Here is a 25,558-nt window from a genome sequence, read left to right as displayed (position 1 = left end):
TGTTTGAACATTCATAAATTATTTCTTCTATGGTAATACGATATACATCATATTCATAATTCCCCCATCCAATGTCTTCTAAATAAAATGCTTTTTATTCAAACTGGTCAACATTTGGTCATATTTTCCTTTATAAACTAGAAGCACAGGTAAAATAAGTTATAATGTACTTTTTCATTGACGTGTTTTATGGACTTTTATATGTTTACTTACTTTAATAAGTAATGCTTCATTTGTAGCTTCAATTACTTCATTCCTGTCTTGGACTTGTTGATGCAAATTGCTTACGGTGTCCTGAGCTTCTTCTAATTCCAGTTTTGCCTTCTCTAACTGTTCATTTAGTTGCTGAACAGAAGTCTTTTGAGAGTCAGCTGAAATCTTCCACTTTGCATGGTTCTCTTGATGTGAAATCATCTACACAGCCCCAAAATTGAAAAAGAAAAGGAAAAAAAATAGGGTGGAGTTGGTTCCAAAAACATTCTAATACTTTTCACTTCCATTTATACTGAAGTAAATTTCTGTTTATAGGTACAAATATCTGATTTCTCAACAAATAACCTATGAGAAGAAAAAAGGGGAAGAAGAAACCTATGATCTTGAATTTACCTAAGAACAGTTAACCACATACAATGGTCTGTTTTTTGATCCTGATTTGAACCATTTAACTATATAGACATTTTGTGACAATTGGGAAAATGTGAACAAATGATGGGTTATTTGTAATATTAAGGAATTACTGTCAATTTTTAGGTATGATAATAGTACTGTGGTTATGTTTTTTAAAAATAGCCCTCATCTTTTAGAGATACTTATTGAAATGTTTACTGATGAAATAATAATGTCTGGGATTTGCTTCAAAATAGAATGAGATATGTGGGGGAAGGGAAGTGAGTGAGGTTAAAGATATGGTGATCGTACTTCCCAGTTTGCTTAAGATTGACCAGGTTTTAATGCCTGGTGTCCTGGTGTTACAAACAGCACCCTTTTTCATTCTCGAAAGTATTTATTCCCTTTTAAAAAGAAATGGTCAACATACTTATAGATGAAATCACATTGGCCACAAGTTGATAATTGCTAAAGCTGAATAATAAATACAGGAAGATTTATACCACTCATTCAAAATTTTCCATAATAAAAACTTTTAAAAAATCTATTTCTTATCAAAAATATCAGGGGGGCACCTGGGTGGCTCAGTCAGTTGGGCATCTGCCTTCAGCTCAGGTCATGATTGTGGGCTCCTGGGATCTAGTCCTGCATTGGGTTCACTGTTAGACAGGGAGTCTGTTTCTCCTTCTCCCTCTGCCTGCCACTTCCCCAGCTTGTGGTCTCTTTCTCTCTCTCTCATAAAAATAGATAAATAAAATCTTTAAAAAATATATCAGGGCTTTTTCTGACAATTCTGAAACCTGTAATTTTTAAAATGCTGTTGAAAACTGTTGACCCTTTTTACTAACTCTGTTACTTTAATGACTTATTCCCTCTTTTTTATTTTTTTTAATTTATTTTAATGTAGGCTCCATGCCCAATGTGGGGCTCGAACTCATGACCCTAAGATCAAGAGTCACACACTCTATCAGCCAGCCAGGCACCCCTATTCCCTCTTTTTTATATTCAAACAACATACATGCTTTAAAAATAAATCTTTGTCAAGTACCAAAGAGGATAAAAACATATCACAAATTTTTATATCATAGGTATAAAACAGTACCAAATATTAAACAGCAACAGTAAAACCTATTTTTATAATTCATTTTACGTACTACCTGCTTATAATTTCAGAGGGCTTACAAAACAAAGTAAAAAACTGGATAATAAGAAATAAAAATAGAACAGAAACTACATAATAAATGTGCAAAGAATACTTGCTGGTAAACACTTGAGCTGGGCTAGTTATTACTGATGGTCACTTGGCTGAGTAGCTAATATTTATTTATTAAATAACTATGCTGAATCCAACAGCATTCCATTTGTCTTTAAAGAACAAGGACTGGAATCTCTTAGCCTGCTAACTGGATTCAGCTTGCAAATATGTTTTGTTTGGCAGACACAATGTTTTCAAACAGACCTGAATCAAAACGCATTTAAGTAAGACATGGTGACTACAAGCTGTGCCAACCCTCACAAAGATAGTCCCAAACTCCTTTGAAAGGTGTTTAATATAAATGTAGTTGTAATCCTTCTTATATAGAAAAATGCTTTATTAGAACCCCATAAGTAATTTATTTAGGTCTAATGCATACATCTTAGCTATCTTTAGATGCAGTTTTTAAAAAGACAAGAAATGCTTTTCTAATTGATAACAGTGTTCATTTCTATAAAGGCTCAGGGAATACTAGTAGATAAAAAGTTATCAGGTTCTAATTTTACCTCTTTTACTATCAGAACAAATGGTGGAAATTACAAAGCATTATAGATTCATATCACACGAAACTGCTTATGTTGTTTACTAAATATCTCATCAGTTAGTTTTGGCAAGTGCTATTTTATAACATGATGATGATGATGATGAACCAGCCTCTGGTCTAAGAACTTTAGCTATATTCATTTAATCCATTTAATCCAGTTCTAGGAGGTACATATGATTATTATGCCCATTTTAGACAGAGATGTTAATTGCTCAAGGTCACATAAGTGATAAACTGAGATTTGGAACCAGACTGCCTGCCTCAAGAATTTAAGCTCTTAACCCCTCAGTGTATTAGCTCACTGGATATGAAGCTACCAGAAATGAAGACCACAATGAGTTATTCTATAATGAACATTTAGAAGCCAGACTTATATTTTTGTTCAGATAGTTCAGTCCACTTTAGCGGGGAGTACTGGAACAAATTACATTTTTCTTTACCTCCAGATGATAAGCTTCTTTGAGAGATTCTACTTCTGCTGACAATTTCTTGATCTCTGCTTGCATTCTTGCTTCTAAATGAGCTTCACGTACTTGAGAAGCCCCCAGTTCTTCAGCTAAATGGTGTCCGTGAGCTTCCTTAAAAATGATGTATTAAGGAAAGGTTGTTTATTTGGTTATTATAGCTAAACCAATCGTGTGCATTTATGGAAGTATTTTAATCTTTTATAATACTATATAAGTGCTCATACACAAAGTTAACTTATTAAATGGTATACTATAAAATCTAGACATTTAAGAGACTACGAATGGGACTGTATTAGTATATTATTTATCATAATATAATAGGTCACTAACAAATGCATTCTGTAAAACAAACTAATAACTACAGCATGTTGAACTTTGGCGGTAAGTCTACTTTAAGGTTTGCCTGTGCATTTTGTTCACCACATGCACTGTTTGCTTATCAAGAATCAGTTGTGGGGCACCTAGGTGGCTCAGTCAGTTAAGCACCTGCCTTTGGCTCAGGTTGTGATCCCAGGGTCCTGGGATTGAGCTCCATGTTGCCAGGCTCCCCACTCAGAAGGGAGTCTTTTTCCCCCTCTGCCCTTCCCCCCCACTGGGGAGTGTGCACACACACTCTCTCTCTCAAATAAATAAGATCTTTTTTTAAAAAGTCAGTTTTGCATTTATCCAAACCTATTTATGCAAGTTGTGCTTGTGATTATAATTATGCAATTTTAATATACATTATGTATGAACACTGAGGAAATATACATGCAAAAAGAAAGATTTTATAAGAAAGTTAAATGCTTTGAGACAGCTTAATGAATGAGTCATAAACATTTTTTACCCAATTAGAAGCAGTCAAAAACAGTTGTAAAATATTGTGGGGAACCCTATGTAAAATATAAGAGATGTTATATTCTAATTGATTTACAAATGTCTTTTAACTCTTCTTCTACTTTAAAGAAACCAAAATTGGAAACAACAGATGAGGGAATTGGAATATGGTTAATGCAAAAAGATTAGGTGGAATTCCAATCAAAGACCCTACACATACACACACAAAAAACAAGATTTGGTCCTAAATTAAAAGATTTACACATGAAATATATTTAGAGTTTGGAGTCGAAATATTTTATTTTAAACTATCATTTTAACAAATCAAAACTACAATGAGATACTACCTCAAAATGGCCAAAAATAACAAAAGAAACAAGGATGCAGAGAAAGGGGAATCCTCTTACACTGTTGCTGGGAATGCAAACTGGTGCAGCCACTCTGGAAAACAGTATGGAGGTTCCTCAAAAAGGTAAAAATAGAACTACCTGAGGATCCAGCAATTGCACTACTTGGTATTTACCCACAGGATACAAAAATACTAATTCAAAGGGATACATGCACCCTGATATATCACTATTAACCTACAATAGCCAAATTATGGAAAGAGCCCAAATGTCCATCAACTGGTAAATGGATAAAGAAGATGTGGTATATATATATATATATACACACACACACACACACACACACACACACACACACACACACACACACAATGGAATATTACTCAGCCATAAAAAAGCAGAAAATCTTGCCATTTGCAATGACGTGGATTGAGCTAGAGAGAATTATGCTAAGTGAAATAAGTCAGAGAAAGACAAATACCATATGATTTCACTCATATGTGTAATTTAAAAAACAAAATAAATGAACATGGGTTGAGGGGAAAGAGAGGAAAACCAAGAAACAGACTCTTAACTATAGAGAACTGATGGTTACCAGAAGGGAGATAGATGGGAGGATGGGTTAAACAGGTGATGGGGACTAAGAAGGGCACTTGTGATGAGCACTGGGTATTGTATATAAGTGCTGAATCACTAAATTCTACACCTGAAACTAGCTTGAATTTAAATGAAACTTGGAAAAGAAAAAAAAGTCACTTTTTTCCCATTTAACTTAAATTCAATTAACATATATAATGTATCACTGGTTTCAGAGGTAGAGGTCAGTCTTATATAATACCCAGTGCTCATTACATCATGTGCCCTCCTTAATGTCCATCACCCAGTTACCCCTTCCTCCCCTCCAGCTACCCTCAGTTTGTTTCCTATAATTAAGAGTCTCTATGGTTTGTCTCCCTCTCTGGTTTCATCTTGCTTTATTTTTTCCTCTCTTCCCCTATGATCCTTTGTTTCTTAAAGTCCACAAATCGGTGAGATCATATGATAATTGTCTTTCTCTGATTGACTTATTTCATTTAGTTAGCATAATACCCTCTAGTTCCATCCACATTGTTGCAAATGGCAAGATTTCATTTTTGATGGCTGAGTAGTATTCCATTGCATAAAAATACAACGTTTTCTTTATCCATTCATCTGTCAATGGACATCTGGGCTCTTTCCATAGTTTGGCAATTGTGGACATTGCTGCTATAAACATTGGGGTGCAGGTACCCCTTTGGATCACTACATTTGTATCTTTGGGGTAAAAAGTTGGTAGTGCAATTGCTAGGTCGTAGGGTAGCTCTATTTTCAACTTTTTAAGGAACCTCCATGCTGTTTTCCAGAGTGGCTGCACCAGTTTGCATTCCCACCAACAATGTAAGAGGGTTCCCTTTTCTCCACATTGTTGCCAACATAACCTGAGCCCAGGGCAGATGCTTAACTGACTGAGCCACCCAGGCACCCCCCCTTATATATTCTTTATTAGTCTAACCAACTAGATATGTGAATAAAGGCATTAAGTTTACCAAAATTAAATGTAAAGTTACTTAAATGCAATTCCTATACTATATTAGAAACCATAATAAAAAGCAGAAGACTCACAGGCACTTTTCTGAAACACCAATAAATACATTTTTCTCAGTCTAAGTAATTAACTCAAGCATATCAATCGAAGTATTTTTAAGCAAAGTTGTTAACCTTCTACCAAATACTGGGGAAATACAATTTATATTATTGTTCTTGCTATTAAAAGCATTTTCTCTCCCTAAGGGTTCTGGCCTATAGATTTCCTAACAGTTATAAATTTAGATTGTCAGTTTCACTTATAACAGTAGCTACAAAGGTAAAAATTTTACTCAAAAAAGATTAGCTTTGTTTTTTTCTTCAAATGATAGCTTAAACTCACCTAAAAATCTAAAAATACTTTGTAACTCAATTGATTGAAAACTAATTAGTTTGGCCAAAACTCAGTTCTGAAGGTCTTCCTATTTATATTACTAGGCTACACTAAATATAACTTTTTTCTTCTTAAAATTTTAGAAAAATATACACAACATAAACTTTACCACTTTAACCAGTTTTAAGTGTAAAATTCAGTAGCATTAAATACATTCAGTGTGTGTAACAGTTAATATAAGCTACAGTTTAAAAAAGTAAATGCTAAAATTTTATAGATTTTTAGTAAGGTAAAATTATGTAGAATAGGATTACTTTTTCTTTAGAGAGTTGCTTTATTTCCTCCAGTTCACTTGAGAGCCTTTCTACTTCTCTCTGTGCTTGGACTTGTTGACGACGAGCCTCCAACAATTCTGCATGAGAGTTCTGCATCTGATCCCGAGTTAGCCTCAATTCTTGCTCCATATCTATGGCCTCCTTGTACTGAGTTGCAATATACTGTTCCTGTTCTTTCACAACCTGAAATACACAAGATATCTGTAGGTTTCAAATGAAATGATATACATAACCTATTTCTTATTCTGATTTCTCTTTTAAGTGATTTCCCTTAACCCAACTCAATCTCTATAAAATTTAATACACAATATCATCCACTGTGAAACTGATACTCAGAAAATGGTTTTTTTTTCCTTTTTAATAAGAAATGTACTATAATAAATCTGGGACTAACTGGTATATTTTGCATGACTAATATGCAAGCTGTGTAATCCTTTATCATTATGACTACAACATGGCAGAACACATAATAATATAAAGAGACAAAAGAAGCTAATATCTGATTATCCGTCTCACAGATGGAGGCTATATTAGCATGAATAACCAAACTCCACCATTAAGCCACATGTTTAAGGGTTAAGGTCATGACCTTATTCTCTGGAAAAGTAAAATTTGTCACTGGGACTGCTACTCTTTCTGAAACATCTCTACATTACTGAGTTAAATCCCTAGTAAAGTATTGTTTTCTTAGAGAAAAAAAAAATCAGTGAAAAGTAAGTTAGTTCTAAATTAGCTTGGTGAGGGAGATTAGAAGGTAGGTAATTGACTTTAGAGCTGATAAGAAGGAAAGAAATGAGTACAAATCATGAGGACTCTGATGTCTGGAATGGGGACCTTGGGTCCAACTGTATTATATATCAGTGTAAATCTCTTGTAAATATTTTTAGTCAGCCTTTGTTAGGGAACATGAAATGACTGGGCCAATAGTCATTTTCTTTTCCCTGGGGCCCAAACTTGCTCTCACAGACCCTGCTTAAATTATGTATATAATTCAACAAATATTTATTCATGCTTACAATGTGCTGTTTTAGGTATCGAGGACTTAGGGGTGAACAAAGGAGACAAAGTGGCTACCCTTATGGATTTTATATCCTACTGGAGCAGACAGATAATCAAACACAATTAAGAGCTATATGTGAAGTTTTAAAGTTGAGTATAGTATTTAAAAACAAAAAAAGTTACATATATGAGAGCTCTTAGAAGCAGCAAATTCACTTTTTAAAAGGGCAAGTGGGTAGAATGGGTTCACCAATCAACACACATGCAAACTGATAATATGAAGTCATCAAACTTCATCTGGCAGCTAATTCAACGTATTTGGTCTCAATAATGTACAATTATTATCTGTTCATTCATTCTCTGGATGGAGTTCCTCAAGGACAAACGAGTGTATCTTATTAATATCTGTATCTCCAGCTCTATTACGTAGCAGGTTCTCAATATATATTTGTTGACCAAGTAAGCACATATTGTAGGTTTCCTATGTGAGAGATACCATGCCAATGCCTGTAGGCAATATAAAGAAATGTTAGATGGTGCCTTTGCCCATAATTGGAACATTAGAGTAAAACATTTAAAAAGATCAAAGAAACCAATAATTATCTGACACAATTAGCCTAAATATACTTATGGCACAGTTTCTACATTTTAAAACCAACCAGTATAAAACAAAGATTTATATCACTTTTTAGATAATATTACTCTGTTCTGTAGGCAGAAAATAATTTGCTTACGCTTTCCATTTCTCTCATCTTTTGTTGTGTTCGTTCATTTTCTTTTTTCAGCTGACTTATCTCCTGTTCATTTTGTAGCATTATAAACTCTTTTTCTCGAAGCTGTTCTTTGGAATATTGTAATTTTTCATTCAAACTTTCTATCTGAATTTTAAACAGAGCAATATTAATACAACTAAGGGAAGACAGTTCTTTAATCATAACTGCAGTCCAAGTAAGTCAAGCTTTAAACACACATATATACAATAGCAAAATATAAAAATGTGTTTTTCTTAAGACCATCATAACTTAGACATTAACATCAGAATTCTTATGCTTAATAAGATGCTTATTTGTATACCTAAAATATACTAAAAGAAATAAAAGTCTCAATCACGTGTATAAGAAAAGAAAATTAGAGTTTATTAAAACAACAGATGTTACATGACCTCACAAGTAGTTTTATAGGTAATATGCGCAAGAGGTGAAAAATATAGTTAGTGAAAACAAAATTCTCTTCCCACTGTGTTCCTTTCTTAGAGGCTACCACAGTTAAGAGAATTACAAATCCTTCCAGAGATATTTTATACATATTCAAACATGCACACATGATGATAAATATGTGGACACAAAAGACAAGAAAAACTACATTCCAAATAACATTAAGAGGATAATCATCAGGGGCTAGAGAGTGAGGAAAATGAGGAAATGTTGGTCAAAGCATATAAGGTTTCAGTTATGCAGAATGAGTAAATTCTGACTATAGTTAGTAATACCGTATTGTATACTTGAAATTTGCTAAGAGAATAGGTCTTAAGCATTCTCAGCAAAAATAAATAATTAAAATAATTGAGGTGATGGATATGTTAATTAGCTTGATTGTGACAATTACTTCATAGTGTATATGTATGTCAAAACATGTTGTACACCTCAAATATATGCAATTTCTGTCATTTATATGTCAATAAAACCGGGGAAAAATTAAGAGGAGAAAAATGAATTTAAAGTAGCATGTACAGGTGATTAAAATTATGTAGTATTTTTATTGTATGCATTCTGCAAAAAGCCATATTATGTGAATAATAAATAGATGCTTACAGTCAAGGAGTTATTTTTAAAAACAATATAAAATATGTAATTTTAAATAATTTACCTGTTTGTTGCATTCTTTAAGTTCCAATTCTGATTTCTCCAGAGTACCCTCTAATTTAATTATTTTCTGTTCCATTTCTCCCCTGTGCTCACGAATAGTCATATCCAAATGTGTAACCTAAATACAGAAGTAACATTAAACTATTACTCAACTTTATTCTAATGTGAAAAGTTGTGTGCTTGGAATGTGTTTTAAAATTGTTTACAGTAAGTATAACTGAAATATAAGCTCACCTCAAGTTATTTTACAAAATGAGAAAAACATTCATTGCTTATTATAAATCTTAAGCCTCATATGTATTATACAAACTTAAAGAAAAGATACAACGATGTCCAAAAAATAAATGATTTAGACTTCATTTTATGCTAAATAAGACCTGCTAAATACAATGCAACATAACAAAAATTGTGGAATGCAGCAAAAGCAGTGTTTGGAGGAAAATGTACAGCACTGAATGCATATATTAGAAAAGAAGGAAGATCTGAAGTCAATCACTAAAGCTTCCACTTTGGGAAACTAGAAAAAGAAGAAGAAATTAAATCCAAAGTAAGCAGAAGGAAAGAAATAATAAAAACTAAAGCAGAATCAGTAAAATTAAAATTAGGACATCAACAGAGAAAATCAACAAAACCAAAAGCTGATTCTTGAAGAGAGCAATAAAATCAATACACTTCTAGCCACACTAAGAAAAAAAAAGAGAGGACACAAACTACTAATATCAGAAATGAAAGAGAAGACATTACCGTAACTCTCAGAGATATTAAAAGGATAATAAGGAATACTTTAACAACTCTCTGACCACAAATTTAATAAAACTAATGAAACAGACCAACTACTTAAAAGACATCATCTTCCAAAACTCACAAAGGAAGAGACAATCTAAATAAGCTTATATCTCTTAAAGAAATTCACGATTAATAACTTTCCCAAACAGAAAGCAGCAGGTCCAGATGGGCTCACTGGTGAATTCTACCAAATATCTAAGAAAGAAATTATACCAACTTTCTGCAATCCAATTCAGAAAATAGAAGCAGAGGAATACTTTCTAACTCATTCTATGAGGCCAGTATTACCAGACAAAGACATTTTAACACACATTTATGATAAAAACTCTCAGTAAACAAAGAATAGAGGGGGAACTTCCTCAATTTAATAAAGAACATCTACAGAAACAGCTAGCATCATACTTAATGGTGAGAAACTCAAAGCATTCCCACTAAGGTCAGATACAAGGCAAGGATATGCTCTCTCACTACTGCTTTTCAGCACTGTTCTAGCAGTCCTAACTAATGCAATAAGACAAGAAAAAGAAATAAAAGATACACATACTAGGAAGGAATACAAAACTATGTTTATTTATAGATGACATAATCAACTAGGTAGAAAATCCGAAAGATCTGATAAAATAATTCCTAGAACTAATAAATGATTATAGCAGGGTTGCAGGATACAAGGAGTACACAAAAGTCAGTCACTTTCCTATATATCAGCAATAAACAAGAGGAATTTGAAATTAAAAACATAATATGATTTACATTAGCACCCCCAAAACCAAAATACTTAGGTATAAATCTAGCTAAATATATACAAGATCTATAAAGAGAAACTACAAAACTCCAATGAAAGAAATCAAAGAATTAAATAAATAGTCCATGTTCATGGATAGGAAGACTCAATATTGTTAAGATTCAAGATGTCAGGTCTTTCCAACTAAATCCATACATTCAAGGCAATTCCAATCAAAATTCCAGCAAGTTAGTTTCTGGGTATTGACAAACTGATTCTAAAGCTTACACGGAGAGGCAAAACACCCAGAATATCCTACATGATACTGAAGAACAAAGTTGGAAGAGTGACATTACCTGACTTCAAGACACTGAAAAAGCTATAAACAGACTGTGGTACTGGCAAAAACACAGGCGAATAGATAATTGTACAGAATAGAATACAGAAGCTAAATATATTAAATAACCTTTGACAAAGGAGCAAAGGCAATACAATGGAGAAAAGACAGTCTTTTCAACAAATGGTGCTGGAATAAGTGGACAATAACATGCAAAAAAATGAATCTACACCATACCCTTCACAAAAATTAACTCAAAATGGATCACAGATGCAACTTGCAAAACTATAAAACTTCTAGAAGATAACATAGGGGAAAACCTTGGATGACCTTGGATGATGACTTTTAGGTAGAAAGACAAAGGCAAAATTCATGAAAGAAATAATTAATAAGCTGGATGTCATTAAAATTAAAAAGTTCTGCTCTGTAAAAGCCAATGTCAAAAGATTGTGAATAAAAGCCACAAACTGGAAGAAAATATTTGCAAAAGACACATCTGAAAAAGGACTTGTATCCAAAATATACAAAGAACTCTTATAATTCAACAATAAGAAAATAAACAACTCAATTAAAAAATGAGCCAAAGACTGTAAGAGACACCTCACCAAAAAAAGATATACAGATAGAAAATAAGCACAAGAAAATACCCTCCATATCACATGTCATCTGAAGAGTGCTAATTAACCAGGAGATACCACTACACACTAATTAGAATGGCCAAAATCTAAAACATTGACAACACCAAATGCTAGTCAGGATGTGGAGCAACAGGAATTCACATTCATTGCTGGGAAGAATGCAAAATGGTACAAGCCATTTGGGAACACAGTTTGGAAGTGTCTTATAAAACTAAACAAACTCTTACCATATGATCCAGCAATCATGCCCCTTGGTAATTACCAAAAGGAGTCGAAAACTTATATCCACACAAAAACCTGCACACAGATGTTTATAGCAGCTTTATTCATTTGTCAAAACTTGGAAGCAACCAAGATGCCTTTCAGTAGGTGAATGGTAAGTAAGCTGTAGTACATCTAGATAATGGAATATTATCCAGTGCTAAAAGAAATGAGCTATCAAGCAACAAAAAGATATGGAGAAAACTTAAATGAATATTACTAAGTGAAAGAAGCCAATATGAAAAGACTATGTACTATATGATTTCAACTATATGACATTCTGGAAAAGGCAAAATGATGGAGACAATAAAAAGACCAGTGGTTGCTAGGGTTGGGGGAAGAGGAAGAAAGATGCTAGGTGGAGCACAGAAAATTTTTAGGGCAGGGAAAATACCCTGGATGATACCATGATGATGGATACGTGTCATTAAACATTTGTCTAAATCCACAGGATGTACACACCAAGAGTGAATCATAATGTAAATTATGGAGTTTGGATGATTATAATGTGTAGGTTCATCAACTATCATCAAATGTACCATTTGGTTGGGGAATGTTGATAATGGGGAAGGCTGTGCATTTATGGTAGCAAGGTGTATATGGGAAATCTCTGTATCTTCTGCTCAATTTCCCTGTGAACCTAAAACTGGTCTAAGAAATAAAGATGCCTTTTGAATAGTTTTGTTCCTCCAACAAACACACAATTAAAGGAACTCCTTTAATCCCGTTGTCTTATGATATGCAATAAGGTAAGAGATCAAAAGGTTCAGATACTATGCTAACCTTCATTCATCAAAAATTGACTTGCTATAAAAATAGCGAGATGAAGAAAGATGACATATTTCTAATTTTTAAAATATTAACATGCACAGAAAAACATATATGCTTTAAAAAGGTCCATTTTACCAAAAAGTGGTGATCTCTGAAACCCTGCATGATTGTACCGTAACAGAAAATTTCATTAAATATAATTAAGAAAACCAACTTGAGCTGCTCTTTGCTTTAGTTCCCAATTTCTCTCCTTAAGTGCCTGATCCATTTCAAGGAGTTCTTGCTTTTTATCTTCATTCTCCATCTTGCATTCTCTGCAATTTATCAAAGGAAAAAGATCAAAGCAAATAGTAGGAATATTATAGTTTTAAAAAATTAAGTCAATTGGGTTAACTTCTTATAAGTTAAAAGTGATAAAATACATGCAGTTATTTGAAAGGGCTCAAATTAAAGAAATACTGTATAAAGAAAATGACTGGTATCAATAGTTACTATAAAAGAGTATTCTCAAAAGGCAAAAGTTAACTCAAACACTACTACTGTAGACAATTTAAGCTAAATGTTAAAGTACTCCCAGGATATAAAACTGAATCAGTATAAGAATTTTAAAAATATGTCCATATTTTTCATTTACAGATCAGGGGGGCATCTGAAAGTCGTTTCTATACAACAGCTGTGAGTTTATTACAATTGAATGAGGCATTTATCTCATGATTGGTATCTTTGCTATCCACAGCTCAGTAAATGACCACTGTGTTTCTCATGGGAATTTTACTCAAATGATGCCTTACATATAGTTAAGTACTGAAGTCTAATATAGAAACATTTTTTATAAACTCTAGCTCTTCAAAAACCTTGACTTATTTATAAAAATGCTTATATTATAAAAATGCTTAATACTGACACAACTTTAAGACTTCTACCACTCAGAGAATGCAATCAAAGAATTTTAATTTGGAACTCTATGTTCTGATATGACAAAGGCTAAAAATGTTGTTGATCTTGAAAATCTTCATATGGTTTTTCAAACTTAAATATGAACAATATTGAACAAAGGTACTGATTTTAAAAAGCAGGTTGTGAGCTTTTTTTAATGAACTGTTTACCATTCTCTTAAAAGTCTCAACGGTTAGGGGTGCCTGGGTGGCTCAGTCAGTTGAGTGACCAACTCTTGATTTAGGCTCAGGTCAAGATCTCCAGGGTTATGGGATCAAGCCCCACATTAGGCTCTGCACTCAGCACAGAGTCTGCCTGACCCTCTCCCTCTGCTCCTCCCCCGCTCACATGTTCTCTCTAAAATAAATAACTATATAAGTAAATATATAAAATTTTTTTAAAAGTCTCAGCAGCTATAAAATACAAGGCTACACTAGTAAGTTATTATGAAATGAATTCTGAAGATAATTGTTGTATAAGTGAACAGCTGAGCTTCCAAAAATTCAGCTATTAGCTAGAATTTAAGATTTCATTTTTACTTCTTTTTTTTTTTTTAAAAGGTTTATTTATTTGACAGAGACAGCAAGAGAGGGAATACAAGCAGAGGGAGTAGGAGAGGGAGAAGCACACTTCCCGCTGAGCAGGGAGTCTGATGCAGGACTTGATCCCAGGACCCCGGGATCATGACCTGAGCCGAAGGCAGACACTTAACAACTGAGCCACCCAGACGCCCCTATTTTTACTTCTTTCATCCACTCATTCACTTAACCATTTAGCAAATATTTATTGGATGCTTCCTATACATCAGGGTTCTATGTACTGTGAATTTAATAGTCAACAAGATGTTGTCCTTCATCACATGGAGCATACATTCTAATAGGTCCAGTAGAGAAGACAGACTATAAATAATAAACAACAAGAAAATATGAAGTGCTATGTTAGAGCATTAAAGACAGTGATGAGATAGTGCTTGGGTGGCTACTTGAGAGGAGGCAGTCAGAAAAGGGACCTCTGAGGTAATATGAAGGGCAAGAAGTTGGCCATTCAACCATTATTTCAGGCCAAAGAAACAGCTACAGCAAAGTCAAAAGACAGGAAAAATTTACTAAGCTTGAAGTACCAAAAAAAAAAAAAAGCTAGGAGAAAAGGTAACAGTATGAAATGAGGCTAGAGAAACAGACAGGAACTCTGTCATGTAGGGCTTTGTATTCCATGATAAGGAGCTTGGATTTTATTTTATTTTATTTTTTAAAGATTTTATTTATTTATTTGACAGAGATAGAGACAGCCAGCGAGAGAGGGAACACAAGCAGGGGGGGGGGGGCGGGAGAGGAAGAAGCAGGCTCATACCAGAGGAGCCTGATGTGGGGCTCAATCCCATAACGCCGGGATCACGCCCTGAGCCGAAGGCAGACGCTTAACGACTGCGCCACCCAGGTGCCCCTGGATTTTATTTTTTAATTGTGGTAAAATACATATAATATTTACCATTTTAACCATTTACCATTTTAACCACTTTAAAGTGTACAGTTCAGTTACATTAAGTAAATTCATAATGTTGTCTAATCATCACCACTATTTCCAGTACTTATTCATTACTCCAAATGAAAATTTCACACCCATCTGCAGTTATTTTCTATTGTCCCACCCTCTAGTTCCCAGTAACTGTTAATCTGCTTTCTATCTTTATGTATTTGCTAATTCTGGATATTTCATATAAATGGAATTACACAACACATATCTGGTTTATTTCATTTAGCCTACTATTTTCAAGGTTCATCTATGTTGTAGCAGATATCAGTACTTTATTCCTTTTTATGGCTGAATAATATTCCCTATATGGATATAACACATTGTGTTTATCCATTCGTTTATCCATTCAACTACTTTTTTTTAAAAAGATTTTATTTATTTATTTGACAGAGAGAGAGACAGCCAGCGAGAGAGGGAATACAAGCAGGGGGAGTGGGAGAGGAAAACGCAGGCTCTCAGCGGAAGAGCCTGATGTGGGGCTCGATCCCAGGACTCTGAGATCACGCCCTGAGCTGAAGGCAGACGTTTAATGACTGAGCCACCCAGGCTCCCCTATCCATTCAACAACTGATGGATATTTGGGTTGTTTCCACTTAGCGGCTATTGTGAATAGAGCTGCTATGAACATCTGTACACGATTTTTTTGCACATGATGTTTTTAATTCTTTTGGGTATATAACTAGGAGTAGAATTAATCAATTATATGGTAATTCTATATTTAACTTATTAACTATGCCAAACTGTTTTCCACAGGCAATTGTATCATTTTAGTTTTCCAACATCAACGTATGAGGGTTCCAATTTCTCTACATATTGCTAACACTTGTTATTTTTGGTTTTGGGGTTTTTTACTTTTTTCGTGGTCATCAGAGAGGGTGTGAAGCAGTATCTCACTGCAGTTTTGATTTATATTTCTCAAGGAGCTTGGATTTTATTCTGAATATTTGGAGAAGCCAGTGGAAGGCTTAAGTAGGGCCACAATATAATATGATTTATGTTTTAAGTAATAAAATTAAATCCATTTCGGTTATGTTTTAAATCATAAACTTAACTCCATAAACTGAAATGGACAGTGGGGAGGGTCAGGCATTTAAGCTGGGAGACCATTAGGGAAAAGACAGCAACAGACCAGGTGAGAGATAATGATGGCTTATGCTAAGGTGGTGACAGAAAAGAGGCCAAGAAATCAATGGATTTCAGAATATGTTTTGGAAATAAAGTTGACATGAGTTCCTAATAGGTTGGATGAAAAAAAAAGAGTGGCAGGTAAAACTAATCTTACAGATTTCTGGTTTGAGCAATTGCAGGATTCTGAGATGGAGGAAGGGCAGGGTTATGAAGAAAAAAAAGAGTTCTGTCTTAGCCAAGTTGAAGATGCCATTACTAGAGGTCATTACTACAGATGTGGGTTTGGAAGTCTGACACAGTATTTAAAGCTATCTGAAATTCACTAAGAATGAGTTTGTGGGTAGAAAAGAGACAGGAGTCCTGTACTGAGTCATGGGATACATCTAAGTTCCTAGGTCCTCTTGCTGCTTTCTATCCTGTCATCCCACAATTCACATTCTGGTTTGTAATTCTGCTTTCCTTTCCGGAATCTATTTCCCACACCTTGGTTCTGGTCTGCCTCTCCACTCCCACTCACCACAGATGTGTGCTGGAACAGCATTTTATGCTATCAATGTTAATCTAAGAACCCAGATTTTAGAGGTGGACAAACGTGTTTAACTCCCTTCTCTGGACCTTATTATGTGACTCTGGGTATCTTAATTTTCTTAAGCCTCAGTTTTCTCAAGTATAAAAAGGTGGTAATATGAATATGATAGGTTTATTGTAAAGAAATGAGTCAGATCATATGGGAAGACACTGGCATAATCCTGGCACAAAATAAGGGCTTAATACAAAGAAAACATTGTCATTATTATTTTCCTATTAACAACTGCTGTATGCTGCCCCAATCATTTTTTACCACTATATAATCTAGGAGAGGGTCGAATAAAACAGTCCAAAGACCAAGGATGGAAGTATTATTCATGAGGACTGGCTGAATTAGTTAGATGGAGCATGGAACAGGCTGACTGAGATATACAACAGTGAGCCAAAGGCAGCTGAGAAATTTAGACACCTAGAATTAAACAGCAAACTTTGCTGTATGACCCAAGGAGTCGGAGGAATAAAATAAAATACCTGTAATTGTGGTATCATTTCTTACTATTTAACGCACCTAAGTTCAGCTGTCAGATCTTTTATGGTACTGTATTTTTCCTCTAATGATAACTGAGCCTTCTGTAGTACATCTCTCAATTCCTGAAGTTGTCTTAAAGTACTTTTTAATTCTCCATGTGCATTTTGGAGTTCAGACTCTAATGCTTCCCGTTTCTGCAAAGCCTCTGTTAGTTCAGTTTCAGTGTGGTGCTGTAATTTTTCTAATTCCTTCACTGTTAAAAGGAAAAAATAATTTTAGAACTATATAAAAACCATTTGTTATTAAAAATTTGTAAATAACTATAATTAAGAATATCCAATTTAATTCATCTACAAGAGGCAAAATACCACTCATTGTCCCTTCTAGCCCTACTAACCCAAATTCTCAATTTATTTCACTTTTTAAATATAAATATACAGGGAGGGAGTTAAGATGGCGGAGGAGTAGGGGACCCCTTTTTCAGCCGGTCCCCTGAGTCGAGCTGGATAGGTACCAGACCAGCCTAAATAACCACGGAATCAGCCTGAGACGCAGGATGATGCATCTGGATCTCTACAAATGAACATCTCCAGCGCTGAGTATTGAGGTACGAAGAGGGGAGCTGTAAACCGTGCACAGATATCGGAAGATAAACGGAAGGGGGAGGGAGCCGCCGCGTTCGGGCGCCGGGAAGCGGCAGCCACCTGCACAGGGGAGCGGGCGGACTCACAGAGGGCACCCGCGAGAGAGCGGACTGAGACCGGTGAGCCGTGAACGCGCGCCACCAGGCATCTCCCGGAACACCGGAATCCCGGTGTGCTCACGGGATCCAGACTGAGACCGGGAACTCCCGGAGCGCGCGCGGGGCGGCCGGCGGCTGGCGGGCCACCTGCACGGGGGAGCGGGCGGACTCGCGGTCGGCACCCGCGAAACAGCAGACTGAGACCCTGAACCGGGTGCGCGCGCCACCAGGCTTCTCACGGAACTCCGGAATCGCGGTGTGCTCACCGGGCATAGACTGAGACCGGGAGAGCCGGGAGCGCGCGGGGCGGCCGGTGGCTGGCGGCATTAGAAACACAAAGGACAGAGACGCGCCGGCCCTGGAAGTGAGGGCAGGGACGCCAAGTTGGTGCGCACATCCCGGGACGCTGCAGGGTTGAGCAGCACCAACAGTAACAGAGTTAAAGTGGCCAGAACATCAGTGGAGAACGGGCCGCAATCCCTCTGTTCTGTGACAATGCAGCCTCTGCTGCTCTGACCCTCAGAAGAGGCATAGCCGGCCGCCAGGGAAAGCCGCCAGAGAACAAAAGCCTGGAAATACCGGCTCAGAGAGTGCCCATCCCCATCCCCCCTCGCAGGGGACACGGAGACTCTACCCAAACAGGGTTGCCTGAGTATCGGCGCGGCAGGCCCCTCCCCCAGAAGGCAGGCTGAAAAATCAAGAAGCCCACAACCCGAGGCGCCTGGGTGGTGCAGTCATTGAGCGCCTGTCTCCGGCTTAGGGCGTGATCCCGCGTTCATGAAAGGAGTCCCTCATCGGGCTCCTCCGCTGGGAGCCTGCTTCTTCCTCTCTCACTCCCCTGCTTCTGTTCCGTTCTTGCTGACTGTCTGTCTCCCTCTCTAAGTAAATAAATAAAATCTTTAAAGAAGAAGCCCACATCTCTAAGATCCCTATAAAACAAGGGGCACGGCCTGGGACCCAGTCAATAATTTGGGCTCTGGACAACCCCGCAACCTCTCCTCATTAGAATGACAAGAAGGAGAAGCCCCCCCCCCCCAGCAAAGAAAAGACAGTGAGTCTGTGGCCTCTGCCACAGAAGTAACGGATATGGATGTAACCAAATTATCAGAAATGGAATTCAGAGTAACAATGGTCAAGATAATGAGTAGACTTGAAAAAAGTATTAAGGAAAATGTTACTGAGAATATAGAATCCCTAAGGGCGGAAATGAGAGCGAATTTGACAGAAATTAAAAATTCTATGAGCCAAATGCAGGCAAAACTAGAGGCTTTGACGGCCAGGGTCACGGAAGCAGAGGAAAGGGTTAGTGAATTGGAGGATGGGTTAATAGAGGAAAAAATAAAAATAGAAGATGGTCTTAAAAAAATCCACGCCCACGAATGTTGGCTACGGGAGATTACTGACTCAACGAAACGATCCAATGTTAGAATCATCGGCATCCCTGAGGGGGTGGAGAAAAACAGAGGTCTAGAAGAGATATTTGAACAAATTGTAGCTGAAAACTTCCCTAGTCTAGCAAGGGAAACAAAAATTCGTGTCCAAGAGGCAGAGAGGACCCCTCCCAAGCTCAACCATGACAGACCTACACCATGTCACGTCATAGTGCAATTTCGCAAATATGAGATCCAAGGATACAGTATTGAAAGCGGCCAGGGCAAAGAAATTTCTCACGTACCAAGGCAAAGGCATCAGAATTACGTCAGACCTGTCTACACAGACCTGGAATGAGAGAAAGGGTTGGGGGAGCATTTTTAAAGCTCTTTCAGAGAAAAACATGCAGCCAAGGATCCTCTATCCAGCAAGGCTGTCATTCAGAATTGATGGAGAAATAAAGACATTTCAGAATCGACAGTCACTAGCCAATTTAGTAACTACGAAACCAGCCCTACAGGAGGTATTACGGGGGGTTCTATAAAAGTAAAAAGGCCCCAAGAGTGATACAAAACAGAAAGTCACAGCCAATACAAACAAAGACTTTACTGACAACATGGCAGAATTAAAAGCATATCTCTCAGTACTCAGTCTGAATATTAATGGTTTAAATTCTTGCTTAAAAGCCACAGGGTCGCAGATTGGATAAAAAGACATGACCCATCCATTTGCTGTCTACAAGAGACTCATTTCGAACCCAAAGATGCATTCAGACTGAGAGTAAGGGGATGGAGTACCATCTTTCACGCAAATGGACCTCAAAAGAAAGCTGGGGTAGCAATTCTCATATCAGATAAACTGGATTTTAAACTACAGACTATAGTTAGAGACGCAGAAGGGCACTATGTTATTCTTAAAGGAAGTATTCAACAAGTGGATATGACAATTTTAAATATATATGCCCCCAACAGGGGAGCAGCAAGATACACAAGCCAACTCTTAACCAGAATAAAGAGACATATAAATAAAAATACATTAATAGTAGGGGACCTCAACACTCCACTCTCAGAAATAGACAGAACACCCTGGCAAAAACTAAGCAAAGAATCAAAGGCTTTGAATGCCATACTCGACGAGTTGGACCTCTTAGATATATATAGAACACTACACCCCAGAACCAAAGAATACTCATTCTATTCTAATGCCCATGGAACATTTTCAAGAATAGACCATGTTCTGGGACACAAAACAGGTCTCAGCCGATACCAAAAGACTGAAATTATCCCCTGCATATTCTCAGACCACAACGCTCTGAAATTGGAACTCAACCACAAGGAAAAATTTGGAAGAAACTCAAACACTTGGAGACTAAGAACCATCCTGCTCAGGAATGACTCGATAAACCAGGAAATCAAAAATCAAATTAAACAATTTATGGAGACCAATGAGAATGAAAATACAACAGTCCAAAACCTATGGGATACTGCAAAGGCGGTCCTAAGGGGGAAATACATAGCCATCCAAGCCTCACTCAAAAGAATAGAAAAATCTAAAATGCAGTTTTTATATTCTCACCTCAAGAAGCTGGAACAGCAACAGAGGGACAGGCCTAATCCACGCACGAGGAAGCAGTTGACCAAAATTAGAGCTGAAATCAATCAAGCAGAAACCAGAAGTACAGTAGAGCAGATCAACAGGACTAGAAGCTGGTTCTTGGAGAGAATCAATAAAATTGACAAACCACTGGCAAGACTTATCCAAAAGAAAAGAGAAAGGACCCAGATTATTAAAATTATGAATGAAAAAGGAGAGGTCATGACGAACACCATTGAAATTGGAAGGATTATTAGAAATTTTTATCAACAGCTATATGCCAATAAACTAAGCAATCTGGAAGAGATGGAATCCTTCCTGGAAACCTATAAACTACCAAGATTGAAATAGGAAGAAATTGATTTCTTAAACAGGCCAATTAATTATGAAGAAATTGAGTCAGTGATAAACAACCTTCCAAATAACAAAACTCCAGGCCCGGATGGTTTTCCTGGGGAATTCTACCAAACATTCAAAGAAGAAATAATACCTATTCTCCTAAAGCTATTTCAAAAAATAGAAACAGAAGGAAAGCTACCAAACTCATTCTATGAGGCCAATATTACCTTGATCCCCAAACCAGGCAAAGACCCCCTCAAAAAGGAGAATTACAGACCGATTTCCCTAATGAATATGGACGCCAAAATCCTCAACAAGATACTTGCTAATAGAATCCAACAGTTCATTAAAAGGATTATCCACCACGATCAAGTGGGATTCATACCTGGGATGCAAGCGTGGTTCAATATTCGCAAATCAATCAGCGTGATACATCATATCAACAAGAAAAGACTCAAGAACCATATGATCCTCTCAATCGATGCCGAAAAAGCATTTGACAAAATACAGCATCCTTTCCTGATTAAAACCCTTCAGAGTGTAGGAATAGAAGGTACATTTCTCAATCTCATAAAAGCCATCTATGAAAAGCCTACTGCAAATATTATTCTCAATGGGGAAAAGCTGGTAGCCTTTCCCTTAAGATCAGGAACACGACAAGGATGCCCACTCTCGCCACTATTATTCAACATAGTACTAGAAGTCCTTGCAACAGCAATCAGACAACAAAAAGGGATCAAAGGTATTCAAATCGGCAAAGAAGAAGTCAAAATGTCTCTCTTCGCAGATGACATGATACTCTATATGGAAAACCCAAAAGAAGCCACTCCCAAACTATTAGAAGTTATAGAGCAATTCAGTAACGTGGCGGGATACAAAATCAATGCTCAGAAATCAGTTGCATTTCTGTACACGAATAACGAGAATGAAGAAAGAGAAATTAGGGAATCCATCCCATTTACAATAGCACCAAAAACCATACGTTACCTTGGAACTAACTTAACCAGAGACGTAAAGGACCTTTATTCTAGAAACTATAAATCACTCTTAAAAGACATTGAGGAAGACATAAAAAGATGGAAAGATATTCCATGCTCATGGATCGGAAGAATTAACATAGTTAAAATGTCCAAGCTACCCAGAGCAATCTACACTTTCAATGCTATCCCGATCAAAATACTGAGAACGTTTTTCAAAGAACTGGAACAAATAGTCCTTAAATTTGTATGGAACCAGAAAAGACCCCGAGTCTCCAAGGAACTGTTGAAAAGGAAAAACAAAGCTGGGGGCATCACAATGCCGGATTTCGAGCTGTACTACAAAGCTGTGATCACAAAGACAGCATGGTACTGGCACAAAAACAGACACATAGACCAATGGAACAGAATAGAGAGCCCAGAAATGGACCCTCAGCTCTTTGGGCAACTAATATTTGATAAAGCAGGAAAAAACATCCGGTGGGAAAAAGACAGTCTCTTCAATAAATGGTGCTGGGAAAATTGGACAGCTACATGCAAAAGAATGAAACGTGACCACTATCTCACACCATACACAAAAATAAACTCCAAATGAAAGACCTCGATGTGAGACAGGAATCCATCAAAATTCTAGAGGAGAACATAGGCAGCAACCTCTACGACATCGGCCAAAGCAACCTTTTTCATGATACATCCCCGAAGGCAAGAGAGACAAAAGATAAAATGAATTTATGGGACTTCATCAAGATTAAAAGTTTCTGCACAGCCAAGGAAACAGTCAGAAAAACTAAGAGGCAGCCCACGGAATGGGAGAAGATATTTGCAAATGACACTACAGATAAAGGACTGGTATCCAAGATCTACAAAGAACTTCTCAAACTCAATACACGAGAAACAAATAAACAAATCAAAAAAAGGGGAGAAGATATGAACAGACACTTTTCCAATGAAGACATACAAATGGCTAACAGACACATGAAAAAATGTTCAAGATCATTAGCCATCAAGGAAATTCAAATCAAAACCACACTGAGATACCACCTTACGCCAGTTAGAATGGCAAAAATAGACAAGGCAAGAGACAACAATTGTTGGAGAGGATGTGGAGAAAGGGGATCCCTCCTACATTGTTGGTGGGAATGCAAGTTGGTACAGCCACTCTGGAAAACAGTGTAGAGGTCCCTTAAAAAGTTAAAAATTGAGCTACCCTATGACCCAGCCATTGCACTACTGGGTATTTACCCCAGAGATACGGACGTAGTGAAGAGAAGGGCCATATGCACCCCAATGTTCGTAGCAGCATTATCCACAATAGCTAAATCGTGGAAGGAGACGAGATGCCCTGCAACAGATGACTGGATTAAGAAGTTGTGGTCCATATATACAATGGAATATTACTCAGCAATCAGAAAGAACGAGTTCTCAACATTTGCTACAACATGGACCGCACTGGAGGAGATAATGCTAAGTGAAATAAGTCAAGCAGAGAAAGACAACTATCATATGATTTCTCTCATCTATGGAACATAAGAACTAGAATGATCAGTAGGGGAAGAAAGGGATAAAGAAAGGGGGAGTAATCAGAAGGGGAAATGAAACATGAGAGACTATGGACTATGAGAAACAAACTGAGGGCTACAGAGGGGAGGGGTGTGGGGGAATGGGATAGGCCGGTGATGGGTAGTAAGGAGGGCACATATTGCATGGTGCACTGGGTGTTATACACGACTAATGAATCATCGAGCCTTACATCGAAAACCGGGGATGTACTGTATGGTGACTAACATAATATAATAAAAAATCATTATAAAAAATAAATAAATAAATAAATAAATAAAAAAATAAAAATATACAGGCAGCTAGGTTCAGCTAACCTGTTGCTTACCAGAATTTGTCTTCTTATCTAGTTCTGTCTTTGTCTGTTCTAAGATCATGTCTAACTGAGAGAGATGCATTGCTTTATTTTCTCCATCTCGTTTTAGGTACATTATTTCTTTTTCCATTTTAGAGAGTTCTTCTTTGTACTGATCCATCTCAAGTTTTACTTGCCTAGTTAAAAACAAAAAAATAAAACAAGTAGTAAACAATAATTTGGAAACCTAAAAGCCAACTGACTTGTCTCTGACTAAACAAAACCTGCAAGTTATATAAGGGCAAATATCAGCAAAACGTCTAGTCAGAATCTTAGGTCACCCTTAGGTCATATTATTAAAAATGCTCCAAATAAAAGATTGTAATTCTGCACCAATTATGTACCACTAAACACAACTGTACTACCTGGTAATATTTAGCAAGGCTAGCCTTCTTTTCAACTAACTACAGTTAGCTTGTGAAAAAACTTTGTATACTGAGAACATCTGTGGATAGGTGTCTGATTCATCTGGAATTTCTGTTATTGGCAACACAGAAAATAAGGAAGCCAAGCAATCAAAATATTCACCATCTAATGACCATACTATGCCTAGGAGAATCAAGTCCGTTATTTTTATTCAGACCTTTATTATTTATGTTAACCCTTTTTAGCTTTACAAGAGACTAGAGATTCTCAGACTAGTGCAACTTTCTTGCTTTACAGATGAGGAAACTGGAAGGTGAGTGAGTGGTCTGGAATAAGACAAATAGTTATTAACAGTGAGAGAATCAGGTTTACTAACTTTCAGTCAGTCCTGAGCTTATTCCAACATGGAAGATCCTCTACCTATAGACAAATCAACACAGTGAGATAAAGTTTTGAGTCCATTTTTTGGTAATTCCAAAGTGATATTCACTAAGTAAACAAGTGCTAATGTCAGCCTCAATAGTGGGTAGAACTGATGCTCTCTGAATCAACATTTTTTGTTCTTGTTCTTTAGGTCTTTGATATTTAGTAAATTGAGTTTGCAAGTGGGAACATTTCTTTTGTAAATGCAACTTAGATAAATGTAGATTTGTTCAAGAAGTTGTTTTTTTTTTAAAGATTTTATTTATTTATTTGACAGAGATAGAGACAGCCAGCGAGAGAGGAAACACAAGCAGGGGGAGTGGGAGAGGAAGAAGCAGGCTCATAGCGGAGAAGCCTGATGTGGGGGCTCGATCCCATAATGCCGGGATCACGCCCTGAGCCGAAGGCAGACGCTTAACCGCTGTGTCACCCAGGCGCCCCTGTTCAAGAAGTTTTTTTTTTTTTTTTTTTTTTAAAGATTTTATTTATTTATTTGA

General features: G+C 36.7%; 1 protein-coding gene across 6 annotated transcripts in view; it reads right to left on the bottom strand.

The window, feature by feature from the left end:
• Window positions 1–25,558, bottom strand: part of CCDC18 (coiled-coil domain containing 18) — a 113,202-nt gene that overhangs the window by 25,589 nt on the left and 62,055 nt on the right. For all 6 annotated transcript variants that reach the window (XM_045801765.2, XM_045801768.2, XM_045801770.2 and 3 more), the window contains 8 exons: window positions 24,246–24,409; window positions 17,378–17,591; window positions 12,899–12,998; window positions 9,172–9,288; window positions 8,040–8,183; window positions 6,286–6,489; window positions 2,846–2,983; window positions 214–414 (listed from right to left, as the gene is read on the bottom strand). In XM_045801765.2, coding sequence (XP_045657721.1) covers window positions 214–414; window positions 2,846–2,983; window positions 6,286–6,489; window positions 8,040–8,183; window positions 9,172–9,288; window positions 12,899–12,998; window positions 17,378–17,591; window positions 24,246–24,409 — 1,282 coding nt within the window. The remainder of the gene's footprint in view (window positions 1–213; window positions 415–2,845; window positions 2,984–6,285; window positions 6,490–8,039; window positions 8,184–9,171; window positions 9,289–12,898; window positions 12,999–17,377; window positions 17,592–24,245; window positions 24,410–25,558) is intronic.

This window comes from Ursus americanus, chromosome 12 (assembly GCF_024610735.1).
Source record: "Ursus americanus isolate L20-20 chromosome 12, mUrsAme1.1.p, whole genome shotgun sequence".
Lineage (NCBI taxonomy): Eukaryota > Metazoa > Chordata > Mammalia > Carnivora > Ursidae > Ursus > Ursus americanus.
Note: the sequence above shows the minus strand (reverse complement) of the source record. Positions and strands in the feature narration are given on the sequence as shown.